Source organism: Pinus tabuliformis, chromosome 3_2, assembly GCF_031772625.1.
Source record: "Pinus tabuliformis cultivar Carrire ecotype Pingquan chromosome 3_2, CPIR1, whole genome shotgun sequence".
NCBI classification, from domain to species: Eukaryota; Viridiplantae; Streptophyta; class Pinopsida; order Pinales; family Pinaceae; genus Pinus; species Pinus tabuliformis.
Genome location: NC_142302.1, coordinates 62,619,886 through 62,636,192, shown reverse-complemented (window position 1 = coordinate 62,636,192; position 16,307 = coordinate 62,619,886). Strand labels below are relative to the sequence as shown.

Here is a 16,307-nt window from a genome sequence, read left to right as displayed (position 1 = left end):
TTTTGCAATTCATGGTTGTACTCTTGCAAATCTTTGATTTCCTGAGAGTGTTTTGTAAATGTTTTTCTGCTTTACCCATTTTTCTCATGCTCACCTGTCACGCTCACTTGATTTTATGTCATCTTAGGGTGTCATGTATGACTGTTCCTGAACCCTAAAGTTTGATTGCAATGATTGGCTTTGATGACTTAATTGACCTCCTTATTCAATTTTAGACAGGTCAAAATTGATTTTTGACTTGAAAAACACTTTGTTGCCTTGAAAGGATTTACGACTTTACCCTTTGTAATGCTCAAATTCGATTATTTCTTTCAATATATTTGTTACAATCACATCCACCACTAATGCCTTGAAATTGAAATGCTTTCTATTTTTGTCAATACTAATGAAATGCTTTTTGCATCTGTTTCATTGCAGGTTGGCAGGGATATTTCATGCGAGTCATTCTTCTATCACTCTTGGTGTCCTGCTTCATATGGGATGTTAGGGTATTTTTAGTACAGTAATAAATACAAGATATTTCTGGTAATAGATATTTAAAACGCTGCACAGTCAAGCAGCCTCTGCTTTTACGTCGGTGAAGAAAAAAAAGAACAATGGGTATCCAGTGTTTAGTTCTTGGTAAATATCATTGCAGTTGCTATATGCTTACTTTGGTTTAAGGATGGGCGGTAATATCTTTCACAATAGGTAAATTGATTTGGTATTATACTTGTTTGAGTGAAGGTGCTGGTCAGGAGGTAGGAAAGAGCTGTGTGGTGGTGACAATAGGGAACAAAAGGATCATGTTCGATTGTGGTATGCATATGGGCTACCAGGATGAACGTCGATATCCTGACTTCTCAAAAATATCTAAAACTGGGGATTTCACTGACAGCATCACTTGTGTAATAATCACGCATTTGTAAGGTTACTTATGTCATAACTAGCTCATTTGTTCCTATTGCTATTGTTAAATAAATCATTACTTGACTGATTTCACTATCATCTTGCATTGCAGTCATTTGGATCACATAGGGGCTCTTCCATACTTCAGTGAGGTTCTTGGATACGAAGGACCCATCTATATGACTGTAAGTTTGGTCATAACATGACCATATTGGTGGATTATCTGATGTCACATTTTGTTTCTTACGTTGTCTCATGTCATGAATTTAGAACTCTTAACACACTTTTGGTTTGAATCAGTAAATCATTCTCGCAGTGAAGATATTAGGGAGTAAGAAGTAGGTAGATGTGATCAGAACCAAAATCAGAATGGACGATATGTGTCTTTACCATGAAAGCCACAGATACTCTGCATGTTTGTTGATATTTCACATGGATAGGCATCATAAGCATATATATTATCCCAATGAACCCAATTCAAAGATAGAGACAACAATACAAAAGAAACAGGAGTGCAGTGCTCGCTAATGCCAGAAGGCTAAATCACATTATATTAGAGAAATCAATAGCTCACAAGATAATGAATTACAAATGATACTTGAGTGTGTATTTAATATTTATACACATTTCAATAAGTAAGGCACCTTCCCCAAGAAGCGTTATGGGTCCACATAGTAACTAGGTTGGCCTTAAACATAGCCTAGATTTACAATAAATGCACTAAGTCACAGGACACGTCCCTCAGGGTCTCGTGTCCTGTATTTCACGTGTCGGACACGAAAACTGCCCTAAAACGTGTCGAAAACGTTTTTCTTCGTGTCCTCCAATTGAGACACTTGTTTTGGACGTGTCGAAAACGTGCCCTAATGTTTTTGGTTCTTAGGACACGTGTCCCATGAAAAGTGACATTTAAAACCTGCAACATGGTTTATTTTTGGGGTTTTTTTTGTCATTGTTTGCCACTGAAGTTGAGTTTGCTCGTCGCTGGAATCCAATTTGTTGTGCAGTGTGAGGAATTCCTTCAGATTCAAGCGCAATGCTCACAACTTCACATTGACCTGGACTTGGATATGTAGGAGACGAGCGTTCGCATGATTTGCTGAGAGTTTGGAGCACTTAAATTTCTTGTAAGTTGTGTTATAGCTTACGGAACTTAACTTAATTATACACGAGTGACCACGTATAGATCGTGTGTTGAAATAAAAATCCCAGCTCCCCATCATGTGCTCATTGCTCACTACACCTTCGAGGTCTAAAGGGAGGGAAAGCTCGATTAATGCTTTGGTCAACAATGAAGTTTGAACACATAAATTTATAGTTCATAAACTACCTTACGTGAAGTTTGAACATGATCAATCTTGTTTGAAGTTAATAACAAAAATTATAACATGAACAATGAACATTGAACTGTGAACATCATTGATGTAGTAAATTAATAAACTAACTAGTAAATAGTGTATACTAAATACTAAATAGATATCATCATGATTCATATCTATATGGATCAAGCACTATATTTCAGTATTTTTTAATATATATATATATATATATATATATATATATAACGTGTCCCTCGTGTCCTGTTTCCGAGGTCGTTGTGTCTCGTGTCGAATACTCGTATTTACGTGTCCTCCGTGTCTCGTGTCCTTGTGTCATGTGACTTAGTAAATGCACAATAATAATCCTTACAAAGTGAAGCGGGTTGTGGCCAAATGGGTGGATTGCACCATTCTCAACACTTTCCTGCGCGCTGAACAGGGAGTCACAGAGTGAAATGATGAAATACAAATGCGAGTAGCTTTATGGATACCCAACTTGATAGAGGGTATACCATGGCTGGAATACAAAAGTGAGTGGGTTTATGGATACTGTCTCAATACCACTACGAGTGGGTTTATGGATACCCAAGTCAAATATCCCTGAGAGTGGGTTTTGTGAAAATTCCTATGCTCAAGGAACCCCTACCGCAGCAAATCTGAATCTACTTCACTTACTTGATTTTTTATTATCAAGTTATTCTTTTGAATGCTGAAGCAAATTACTTCTGCAGCGTACACTAATTAAATGTTTGATCTTATGAAACAGAAAACAGAGCAAAGAACAAGATACATAGGACACACTTATTTTTAGACACAATAGTATCCAGAAAAACCCAATGCGGGAAAACCAGTGCAGCAGTTCTGAGGGTTTATTATTATGCAAGATAAATATCTTAATACAAATCTAGGATGCTCTCTAGAAATACTTTACAGAGAAAACACTGGCGGAAAATCTGAGTGAGTTTTACCTTCACCTGGCATAATTCCGACTGATCCGGAAACAAGATTGGCTAACCTTAGCTACTTCTGCGTTGGCCTTGCGTAGGCCCTGCGTCAGCCTTTCAAACTCTCAGTGAACTCTTTTGCCCTCTGCATCAGCTATCCTGGCTGTTCCGACTGTTCCAGCTTTTGCGTGACCGGCAACTTTCTCCTTTGCATTGGACCTTTTGGCTTTGCGTCAAGACTGTGTGGGTCTAGACTGGTCCAACGTCAACTCTCCTGGCTACTGCGTTGCCTCCACAAGCTCTCTCCGCTTCTCTTTTAGTATTCTCTGGAATGTCCTTCTCCTGGATTCTCTCTGCCCCTCTGCTGCTGAATGATCACCTAGTTCGAATTTCTTAGCTTCCTAGCCCTAGAAATCGAACACAGTTAGTTCAGTAATTTTGAGTGTTTTTCAGTTGCCTCTCTTAGCAACTGAGTTGCAGTACGAATGCAGTGTTAAAGTGGCAGTGCTAGCAACATAGCTGATGCAGCATTTGAGAGGCAGCTGTAGTACAGATGCAGCAGTGGCAATGGCAGTGTCATGGACAACAGTACAGTAGCAGCGGTAGCATAATGTTGATGACAGCAACAGTGTGGAAAGGAGATGCTTCAGAGACAGAGCAACATGTAGTTGGACATTGTTGCTAGAGCACATTCCTCGCTAAGAGGGAGTGTTAGTTTTTGGTAGCATCATATGTGCTCTAGCCATGAAAATTGGTGGAGAGGCTAAGGCACATGAGTTCTAAAGAACCCAGAAACCGTTTGGTGAAATTCCACCCAAATTGTATTTTATTAACATAATTAATATTTTTAATGAGGTTCCTAAGTCTAAACTTTTAGGAAATTTAAAGTATTAATGGGTATTAATCAAAATATGGGTGAGAACGTTCTAGAAAGCGGATCAAGTCAATTTTTTAATCTTAGCCTTTGATTAGAGACTTAATCTCGGCTGTTGAAGTCTCAACGAGAAAAGTATAAGAAAGAGGCTTGGGGTTCATTTAGAAACACACTGAGAGAACGAATTGATCTAGAGTTTGAAATTTCTGGGGCTAGGAAGCTGAGAAATTCGAACTAAGTGATCATTCTGCAGCAGAGGGGTAGGGATAGTTCAGGAATACTGGGTAGAGAGGCGGAAAGCCACCAGTGGAGGAAACACAACACCTAGAGGGACTGACACTGGGCCAGTCTGGGCCCACGCAGGCTTGATCCAGAGCTAGAAGGGCCAGTGTAGAAGGCAAGCTGCCTTCACGCAAAAATCCGGAATTGCCGGGGAGCTGCCAGAATAGTAGGGAGAGGTTGACGCAGAAGTTCCAAGAGGCAGAAGAGACAATGCAGGCCTGACGCAGAGCCTTTGAGGCTGACGTAGGGCCTATGCAGGGCCAACACAGAGATAGCCGGGGGTTTGCCAGTTCTGCTGTCGGATCAGTCGGAAACTATTGGGTGAAGTGAGGTAATCTCACTCAGTTTTCCGCCATTATATTTTTCTTTGTAAATGGATTGCCGGGAGGGCATCCAACATTGTATTCAGAATTACTATTTAATAATATAAAACCCTAAGAGCTGCTACACTGGTTTTCTCGCATTGGGTTTTTTTTGGGACTATTTTGTCCAAAAATAACGGTGTCCTATGTATCTTGTTCTTTGCTCAGTTTCTTGTTTCATGTAATCAAATTAAATTGGTGTAGGTTGCAGAAGTAATTTACTTCAATATTTTTCAGAAAATAACTTGATAATGTATATTAAAATCAAGTAGGAGAAGTAAATTCAGTTTTGCTGCAGTAGGGGTTCCTTGAGTATAGGAATTTTCACATGGTATCAGAGCATTGATTTTGAAATAGGAAGAGCAAATCCAACGTTGAGTAGAGAGGCCAATAGCTGCATTTGGCAGCAATTCGAATCCCCTTGAAGGGATTGCGCAGTCCTTGCCGGGAAAGCAAAGATTCTGAGGAAATCTCTCTTTGAGAGAGTCGACAAAGAGGTACGATTTCTGGTTCGTGAGCTTGCAGAGGCAGAGGGAGTGACGCAGAGCCTCAATGCAGTGCTTGAAGGGTGCAGTTTTTGCCGAGGCAGAAATCTATTGAAAAAGAGCGAAGACACATAAAAAGGGAATTTTCTCCTTGGAGGACTTTTCTCGCCAAAAGTTCGAATTTTTCACTTGCCAGGCAGCAGACCAGTGCTGCGCAATGACTAGAGGAGTCAATTCGACAGTTTGGGTGAGATGGCATCACATGGGCTCAGAGATTAGGAAAGGTTGTAAGGAGCTTCCAACTATTTCATATGGAAGACCAGAATCTTAGCTGTTTTGGAGGAGTACGATCTCGAAGCTTAATTCAAGAGTGTTGTGGCTATTCTCGCAGACAATGATCAGAAGAAGAACTACAAGGCCGAGCAGGCAAAGGCAAAGAGGTACATATTTGATGGAGTTCGAGATCATGTGGTCTCACACTTGTAGGGCAAAGATACAACCCGAGAAATGTGGGGAGCTTTGTCTTCATTTTATGAAGGTTCTTCCGAATAGCGGAAGATGTACTTAGAACAAAAGTTGCAGCGGACATTGATACAGAAGGGAGAAGGGGTTAACTCCTATCTTCAACGTCTCAAGACACCAGAGAACAACTTGCTGCAGTTGGGTCTACTCCTCATTCTACTGCAATGGTAAGGACGACCCTGAATGGAGTCTCGGATGAATGGCAAGTCTTCGTCCAAAGTATATTGCGTAGGGAAAGACTACCTTCATGGGAGGAGATGTGGGTAGTCCTTCAACAAGAAAAATTAAGGAGGAATCTGGTTAAAGTCAACCTCAATGGCAGCAGTGGGAGTGGCACGAAGACCAAGGAGGAGGAGAACGCAACTCTAGCATCAAAGGGACAATTGAAGCAGAAGCGGAAGGAGGACATTTTGAAGGTGAAATGTTTTAGATGTGGTGAGATGGGCCACTTTGCATCCCAGTGTCCTTTGAAGCAAAAGGATAAGGATGAGAAACATGATCCTAAGGTTGCTCCAGCAAAAATTGACGAAGATGAGTTTGCCATGAGTGCCCATGCATCTCCAGGAGGGAAATGGGGTGATATAGAACTATAGTCGGGAGGACTACATGTGGGCAAGATCCTTGAGGAACCCACCTCTTGGATCAATTCCTTGCTACGAGAGCTCGAGATTCAGCAGTAGCGAGATGGACTTAGTGTCAGATGATGCAGTGGGTTGGTTGGAGAGACAAATGCAGTAGCCTGAGACTAGAGACTAATCAGCGCAGAGCAAGGTTGGCAGCAATGCAAATGGCACAGTGCAGAAGTCAGCAGCAATGCAGAAGATTCAGAGGGTCAGAGACTAGTAGCAGTCAGATTCCAACATTCACATGGTATTATGCTGAGCATAGTTAGTTCAGTAATTTTGGGTGTTTTTCAGTTGCTTCTCTCAGTGACTGAGTTGCAGTACGAATGTAGTGGTAACAGTGGCAGTGCTAGCAACATAGCAGATGCAACATTTCAGAGGGAGCTGTAGTACAGATGCAACAGTGGCAGTGTCATGGGCAGCAATACAGTAGCAACAGTAGCATAGTGTTGATGGCAACAACAGTGCGAAAAGGAGATGCTTCAAAGACAGAGAAACATGCAGTTGGACATTGTTGCTAGAGCACATTCCTCGTTAAGAGGGAGTGTTAGTTTTTGGTAGCATTAGATGTACTCTAGCCATGAAAATTGGTGGAGAGGCTAAGGCACACGAGTTCTAAAGAACCCAGAAACCGTTTGGTGAAATTCCACCCAATTGTATTTTATTAAAATAATTAATATTTTTAATGAGGTTCCTATGTCTAAACTTAGGAAAATTGAAGTATTAATGGGTATTAATCAAAATATGGGTGAGAATGTTCTAGAAAGTGGATCAAGTCAAGTTTTTAATCTTAGCCATTGATTAGAGACTTAATCTCGGCCATTGAAGTCTCAACGAGAAAAGTATAAGGAGGCTTGGGGTTCATTCAGAAACACACTGAGAGAACGAATTGATCTAGAGTTCGAAATTTCTGGGGCTAGGAAGTTGAGAAATTCGAACTAAGTGATCATTCTGCAGCAGAGGGGTAGGGATAGTTCGGGAATATTGGGTAGAGAGGCGGAGAGCCACCAGTGGAGGCAACACAACACCTAGAGGGACTGATGCTGGGTCAGTCTGGGCCCACGCAGGGTTGATGCAGAGTCAGAAGGGCTAGTGTAGAAGGCAAGCCGCCTTCACGCAAAAATTCGAAACTGTCGGGGAGCTGCCAGAAAAGCTGGAAGAGGTTGACGCAGAAGCTCCAAGAGGCAGAAGAGACAGCGTAGGGCTGGCGCAGAGCCTCTGAGGCTGTGCAGGGCCTACGCAGGGCTAGCGCAGAGATAGCCAGGGGTTTGCCAGTTCTGCTGCTAGATCAACTGGAAACTGCCGGGTGAAGTGAGGTAATCACACTCAGTTTTTTGCCATTATATTTTTCTTTGTAACTGGATTGCCGACAGGGCATCCGACATTGTATTCAAAACTACTGCTTAATAATATAAAACCCTCAGAGTTGCTACACTGGTTTTCCCGCATTGGGTTTTTCCGGGGACTATTTTGTCCAAAAATAACGGTGTCCTATGTATCTTGTTCTTTTCTCAGCTTATTGTTTCAAGTAATCAAATTAATTTGGTGTAGGCTGTAGAAGTAATTTACTTCAGTAGTTTTCAGAAAATAACTTGATAATGTATATTAAAATCAAGCAAGAGAAGTAAATTCAGTTTTGCTGCAGTAGGGGTTCCTTGAGTATAGGAATTTTTCACATTCCTGTAAGTCCTGGTGCCAGAATTGTGTCCTCTCCCTAAACTCATCTCTAATGGTGAAAATCAAAATTGGGGATATTACAATCCTCTCCGCCAAAAATTGCTTGTCCTCAAGCAATGCCTGAACTAGTGCCTCCTCTGTCTGCTGATCACCCCTATCACCATCAGTAATACCGGGGTCCCAAATGTGCCACTGAGTCATCCCAGGTCTCTGCACTATCCTGACATGAAAGAATCCCTCAATACCAGGATCCCAATCCATCTTGCCCCACCTGAAGCTCCCCTTGCTCCACTCACTATCCTGCCTGGTATAAGTACCAGAAGTCCCCTGTATACCATCAATGAGTAGGGGATCATGATAATGCGGCACCATGCCCAACTCCTTGTGAAGTTGTCCTACCACGTAGGCCATCCCATGCACTCCAGGAGTATACTCTTGAAGATACCACCCAATCCCTGCAGAGATAGTGTCTCGCTCATGTGAGCTTCTCCTGATATCATCCTGCTGGCCCACTTGCCATGCTAACGAAGTCCCCCACGCCATCGGTGACTCGCTAAAGCCCAATGGAAGATCTGCATGATCTCCCCCTATAGTAGCCAACTCATCCCTAAAGGTTATTGAGCTGTGAAGAGCGGTGATGATCAGGTCCCCTGCTAATCTCAGAGTGGTGCCACCATGTTGAAGTTGTGCTACTCTGATTATGACATACTCCCCACCGTGTGCGGACTGTATCCTCCTCTCATGAGGCCTAGTGGCGAAAGATCTGTGAGAGCCAAGCTCATCCTGCTCGGGCATCCCCATGATGCCAATATCTACCCCTCCACTGCCAATCTCGACCTTGAGCCATAACAAGATAAGTCTGCCTCGCCATGCCATGGAGGTCTCAGTGATCCCCCATGTGTCAAACCCAAAGTGAATTGGATCACCCTCTGCCATGACCCTGCTCATCACAAAGGGGAGTGATCCACCTGCCAACTGGGTCCCTGGATCCCCCAAACATACGGGGAGCTCATAACTCCCTCTCCTCATAGGATGTTGCTGCATAGCGCTGCTATTTGCTAGAACCCATTTGGCCCTCATCTCTGACCCCTGTATGTATCCCTTGGGTGGACCCCAAGTATCAAGAGTATGTCCCATGCATGCGAACCTGCCTTGTTCTTGCCAGACCACGTAGAGAAATCCATTATCCCAACTCCTGACGATACACCTGGACACTGTTCGGAGTCTGGGTACCCTCTTGAAGACGAAGTCTACCATCCACCGTCCCTCAAGTGTGAGCTTAGGGTTGGAACATATGCTACCTCGGCTATCAACCACACCATCCCTAAGCATGTATCCAACAACTCATGCACCTACCAAGGGTCTCAACTGGAGAGTCTCCTCCAGGCTCATGACACGCGGTGTCTCATCCAACTGTAGGGTGAACCTCCCATGTCCCGTTGCTTGAATGGAGAGTGTCAAGGGGAAACAACCAAACACTTTGTGGTTGTAAGCAACACTGGAGGATGATGGGTGGGTATGTCCCAAAGGGTATGATCAAAAGTCTGCCGGAATGCTCAAGAGTGATCCTATGGACGACACTCTCTTCGCCTCGGATATGCTAATAACTCCCTCGAAGCCCTATCTCTGCTAAACACGGTGTCCCCAGATGCTCAACAATGTCCTCATCGATCCTAAGTGAGTTGCATCCAGTGGTACACCCAATGCCCCAGTCCATAAGTCTCCTTGGAGGCAACGCTCCAAGAGTCCGCTGCACTGCATCATGTGTCTTCACATACCACCAAGTATCGCTGTACTCTTCGTCATGCCACTGTAAGCTGCAACCTATCCTTGTACACCCCTGGATAACACTGGTTAAGGCTATACCATCCTGTACCGCTGCGTATCCTGTCTACATCAAGGCACCAATCACTCCCTATGTGTACTCAATGTGATGTAAGGCATTCCTACTCCACAACGCGATCCAACACACTACAGAACACCACCCTGCATCTCCATGCCCCCCTGTAGTCCACTGCTCATACTAGATGCTCCCACACATCCCTAGATGTGATGGCCTAAAGCTGTGTCTCTACGTGTCGACCCACACCTGATCAATATCATCACCTCCACCATCGCATCACTATGCCCGCCGATGAATGGATCTTCACTCTAAATGCCCCCTGAGGGATTCGAGAAGGGAACCTCTCTATGTGTCAGCAGTGATGCTACAACTGCACTGCTCCTCTGCATCCTCTGTGCCCCACACAAAAGTGAAGAGACCCCTGCACCATACAAGGCACCGTCTGGTAGCCTGCCAATGCCACCTCCTCTAACAAACTCCTGCCAAAGTATGCTGATCACCCCGTGATCCCGTGTACAGACGTCATACCAAGACAACCAAAGGAGTCTGTCCATAAACTGGTTGGCCACTAGTGCTGACCGAGACTCCCCTAGCGAATGTGCATGCTCAACTGCTAGGTCAATTGTACCATCCAGGTTGTAGCCAACCGACATACCTGGGAAATGATAGGTAGTCCCACCTGGAACCCAATGCCAGTCTGCACTGCTGGTATCCCCAGTGCCTGGAAGCTCCTGCTAAGCTACACCCAGGTCCACCACTATCTCCGTAGCCCACTCCACAGGGTACCAATTTAGAATCTTTTGCCATCTAACCCCAAGAGAGGGATCGAATGCACGAACTCCTACACATAGAACAACCCCAACATGCGGATGCTGCACCCTGTGCAACTTCGATCGTCTCATCCCACTACCTAGGTCAACACATGAGATCTGACTAGGTAGCTATGTCTCTCTCTCTCCAATGGGCAAAGGTGACCCAACAATGCTGCTAACCTGGTCATCCCCTCTGGTATGCCTAGATAACTCCGCTCTCTATCCAATGCGTAGGGATGGGCTGATGACGCTATAGATCCTGCCAATGCGCCTCTGAAGCGAACAATGCTATAATTCCAATGTGTGGTCTCTATGTTGCCCCTCATTAATGGCTAGCCCAAGGGATGGCTGCACATCCTCCTCCATCATGGGCTCGACATGAGCCTCCAACTACTCCTCCATAGACAACCCAACATGCAAGACATGATCACCAATCAGCTGTAGGAGACTGTTGTCCGACAACTCTGCCATAGATCTAGATGCCTCTGTACTTAGTGGCTCCTCATCAACAGTGGAGATGTCTCCCGACACCTCATCAACCTGTGGTGTGCTACTATCACTTGAGAACCCGGTCACAACCTGGGATACCTCAACAATGGGTGTCATCTCATCAACGGGTGTATGCTCAATTGTCTCCTTGCCAACCATGGCTCCTTGAACTACTCTCTCGTCTTCTTCCTTAATCCTCCTCATCATCCCCGCAAAATTCCACTAAATCTCCATTGGTTTGTGCATGCCTCTTAGTTCATAGAACTCCCAAAAAGAGAGGGACACCTGAATGCCATGACCCAATGATTGGTATGCCCTCCAGTTTGCTCCCAATAACTCCACATCAGTTGCAATCATGTCCGAATTCCCAATTGCGGAATGAATCAACTTCTCCACATCAATTATCATTTGTGCCATTCTAATCACCTCATTCAAGGTTACCACCATGTTGTTTGATTCTAACCTTTATTTGGATCCATGATTTCTTAGTTTTTTTGTTATTCTTGTCTTGTCATTGAACGAAGGGTTTCCCACAGGCCGAGCCAAGATTATGGCTCTGATACCCCTATAATATTCCTAATAGAAATTTATAATGATAAACAAAGCAAACATAGTAGAAACATATACAAAAATTTACAACACATCAAGCAACCAGAAATCTCCATAAACTGCGCTGTGTTGAGCCATTTTATCAATATGATTGTTGGGTACAAAGGTAAAATCAGAAAGCATGCACCTGGGCTTGCTCAAGGCAAGCTAACAATATCCAGGTGATGAAATCAGCTGCTCTAACATGCAATATGGCTGTCCCCAACAAACTCTGCACTGTCCTAGTGAAAACTACACCGCTGGTTGCAAATAATAGTCATTAGGGCCTCCTTTGTTGCTCAGAACATTCTGGGAAATTAACCTCAACCTATCCACCAATAACCCACAAAAACTCACGAAGGAATTGGCCAAATGTTGACCTTGGAATTTCGGCCCAAATTTCCCCTAGCTCCTCTAGCTGCTGGCTGAATTGGAACCCCTGTTTGACCCCTCAAATCTGCCTAGAAAATTCTGCCAAATTATTTAAGAGAGTCTTGTCAAAAACCCAAAAAACCCAGAAAAGGTTTGTCCTAGTTTTGATGCTCCAAAATTGACCCCAAATGCTTGGCCCTCTTCCAGAAGCAGAAGATGTAACCTGCAGCAAATACTGCGTTTGTTGCTTCGCCAAAATACTGGAAAAGGTCCCAAAACACTTCCTTGGACTCCACCTCAAGTTTTAGGCCCAAACTCCCTTCAGTGCTCAACTCCCAAGTGTGTCTCCTCCAAACATTGCACAGTCTCTGCGCTGCTGTTAATGTCTCCTCCACACAAACTCGCACTCCCACTGCTGGAACAATCGGAGAAGGATGGAACTCCCTCTTTGGTCTGGCACTCGAAGCCCACCGAAGCAAGGGTTGAGATCTCCGCTTGGAGACACTCGTGTGCTAAACAACACTTGCAGACTTGGCTTCTGCTCAAGCGTGCTATGTCAAAGACAAGTTTATGAATAGATGAATGAATGACCAAAATGAGTGCCTCTTGCTCTATTTATAATTCGTGGCTCCTTCTCTCCTTGTGGTCCCCACTCTCTCTCTCTCTCTCCTAATTCGCACTCCCTTCTCTTTCCTCTCTCTTCCAAGAGTGCGAGTTCCCTCCTTGGGTTGAATTTCTCTTTCTTGTGGTCCCCACTTTCCACTAGAGCCGCAATATTCTCTTTTCCTCCTAAGTCCCAGTGTTGGAATTGCATCCTCTCCCCAAACTCATCTCTAATGCTAAAAATCAAAATTGGGGATATTATAGTTTTAAAGATATCTTAAGGTTGGCTAGTGACCTTTGACCTAGTTCAACGCTCAAGATCATGAAAAAGTGACTTGGTTTACCCTCATATAAATAAAGGGGAGTCACTTTTCATTTTATCATAATTCACCATCACCCTTCATCTTTAGAAGAGTCCGTTGGCTCTTGTCTTCTATTCTACTTGGCAGTAATGTGATTCTATGGTGTAAATTTGTCGTGGAGAAGGTTTTTTTCACGAGAGAGGTTTCTTGGGCTAGATTGAAGAGATTCTTGTTGAAATTTGGCAAGTTTGTTATCTATCTTTTATATTTTGCATGTTAGCTTATGTGAGTTAGGGTTTTGATATCATGTGTGAAATTGCAATATTTATCTTGAAGTCTTGATTCTGTATGCCAGGTGAAATTGCTTTCCTTGAATCCTTCAAGCGAGCTCTGAATTGTGCCTCCCTTGAACTTAAAATCTCCCTCTTAAGGAAGTCGTTAGGGTTTGTAAAAAGAGGTTATTGCCCTCTCACCCTCTTCATCAAGGCCATCTTTGTTAAATTTGCCCTAGGTAACTCCATTTCCCATTTATATCAAGGCACTGGTCGAGGAGATGTTGATCAATCTCTCTTTTATAACTATTTTCTTCTCCTCTAAAATTCTAGATATGTAGGTTTAGGGTTAAGGTCCTTAAAATATTGCTAAAAATACTTTCAATTGATGTGTTATTGCCATTTTAGTAGGTATTGCACTTAATAATTGGTAAAAAGCAATATTCGGCATCTATCACATTATAAAACCTTAATTCTAGGGCTGGTGTCATCATTTATATTGCTGTTTTATGCCTGTTTCAGCTATAAAATCTCCATTGCAAGCCCTAAACCTTGCATATCTGATTGATAATCTTGCCCCTTTATTGACCCATCATTGTAAGGGTATTTCTTTTAGCTGTTATACATATGCATGCCATACTGTTGAAAATCTATCAAACCCTTATAACAACTTGGGAATTTACATAAGTAGTCTAACGATAGAGTGCTTGAACTTTGGTGAAGAGTATTTTAGCCCTTCTGGATCAGCTAGTACCCTATCCCAATCATTAGACCTTTTCGTCATCTTAAACCCTTTTTATAGAATATCTTTTAGGTGATTTATATATAGGGAAGCTTCCCTTCGTTCAATTTGCCAACAAATAGCTAGAGAAAGGATGTTGAGGTGACATTGGTGGCTGATCTCTTGCTGCCATGAGGTCTGGATCTGCTTGGTGGGGCTTTGTATGAGGCCTACTAGATTTTGCGGTAACATGCTGTAATATCCCTTTCGGGAATTTTGTGGTATTTTTCTGAGAATTTTCTTTATAAAATTTTATGCCAACATTTTCGCCAAAAACCCACAAAATTGCACCAAAATGCACTAGTAAATAGCAACCCAAAAATTATACAAGCACGGCAAATACATTGACAATTTGCAAAAGTAAACCCAAAAACTCAAATAACATCAGAAAATGCAGCACAAGAAATGACCCAACTTCATTTATTATAATATAGCATGCAGAGTACAACTGGAAATATGTGAGACAAAATAGGAAAGATGATAGTTGAGTGGACCTCCAAATATTTTTCTGATATGCTGATCCTAATCTCTCAAAACTCCACAACTGTTGTGCTCTCCCTCCAACACTAACTACCACTGAATCAATTGAGAGACAATGAAGCACCAATTGAGGACCTGAATGATCCTCACTCCAATATCCCTGAAGCTCTATGAAACTCCTAGATGAAGTCTCCTCAAAGAGAGTTGGGTTTTCGTCCAACACTCAACAACATACCCGAGGGTTTCTGTCCTGGGGCTACCAATGAAGTAGAGAACTGGGTTCTCAACCTCTCATACAAGAAGAAATGTCAAATCCAAGATGTCCTCTAATGGCCTCCTCCTCCTCTTTTTATAAATCTGATGGACCCCTCTAGAACCTCCTATTTTATTATTATTTTAATCATGGAGCACTTTTCCCTCTTTTAATTCCATTAAAATATTCTTTTTAATGTGGGAAAAGGGTAAATTGCCCACCATGCCTCCTTTGGTCACTGAAAATTACTCCTAACCATCCCATTCTATAGATATTCTTGTTCCGGTTCCAATGAGCTATTACAATAAGGTGTTCTGTCAAGTATTCCTCCTGGAATGCCACCTTAAGCGTAATCAATTGAGTTAGGCCCATTAATAACTATGTTTTTTGAAAGTTGTCAGAATGCAATGGAATGAAAGGCAAACTGTGCGGATGATGGAATCTATCAAGCAAATGCTATCAGGCCTCATAAAAACTCCTCAAAACCCCTCCAAAAGCCCTTGTTTCCGCTGAGGACGCCAACCTGCCCCTGTGACCTGTCTGCCTCCAACTTTGAAAGTCCATCCTATCCATGCCATAAGGAACACCAAAAAAAGGAACATTACAAATCCTCCCGCCCCAAGATTGCTTGCCCTCAAGTAATCCAGACCTGTGGACCAGTTTGGTGGCCCAATGCAACTGAGACCCAATGCCCGGATCTCATACAAACCACTAGGTGATGCTATGCCTCTTTGCCATCCCACCATGAATAGACCCCTCAATGCCTAGATCCTAGATCAATCTCTTACTGGACCTGTCATCAACGAATCCTCGTGGATCCCAATGCCACCAAGAACAAGTATCAATGCTCCATGGCTCCTGCTGTGCTATAACTCCAACCATGAGTGTTGCTCCATCCATCGCGTACCAACTCATCACCTCTCTCCAATCCAACCCTTGGCATAGACCAAGGTCAATCTCACCATGTTGATGTTGTGCTGAAATACTGATGAGTGGCCAACTTACATCCTGCTGCCAACTGAAGCATGTAGTATCCCTCACCTCTAAGGGCTCCTGCAGTACAATGCTCCTAACTAAAAATGATACTCCATCAATAGGGTACCAACTCATGATCTCTCGCCAATCCAATGCATGGACACCTGTGTAAGGAACAAGTCTACTAGGCTGATATGGGTCCCTGCTCAACTGATGATGCTCTATCTGGTCAATCAACAAGATCTGTCTAAGGAAACCTGCCCCTCTCTCTATAATAGGCAAAAGTGGGCAAGATGTGCTACAAGCCCTGTCTATGTACTCCTGGAGAGGGCTGCAGCCTGGAAATATTGCAGCTCTACCGGCTGCCACTGCACCTATCTGCACCGCATCAATGGGTAGGCCCAAAGATGGATGCACCACCATCTCCAACAGCTCCTCCCTCCTCTAATCGGGAAGTCTGCACTCCTGCCATACCTGTCAGCCTCCAATACCTCTTGGGGAAAAGTGTTTGCAAATACTGCCACCCTGTTCGCTGTATATACATCTATATGCTCCTCATTA

At 43.4% G+C, this 16,307-nt stretch overlaps 1 protein-coding gene across 5 annotated transcripts in view; it reads left to right on the top strand.

Moving 5' to 3' along the window:
* LOC149179844 (cleavage and polyadenylation specificity factor subunit 3-II-like) overlaps window positions 1-16,307 on the top strand; it is a 392,395-nt gene that overhangs the window by 20,694 nt on the left and 355,394 nt on the right. For all 5 annotated transcript variants that reach the window (XM_089415819.1, XM_089415818.1, XM_089415817.1 and 2 more), the window contains exons 2-4: window positions 418-621; window positions 727-904; window positions 1,001-1,073. In XM_089415819.1, the coding sequence (XP_089271945.1) occupies window positions 597-621; window positions 727-904; window positions 1,001-1,073 (276 nt within the window). In that variant the 5' untranslated portion in view covers window positions 418-596. The remainder of the gene's footprint in view (window positions 1-417; window positions 622-726; window positions 905-1,000; window positions 1,074-16,307) is intronic.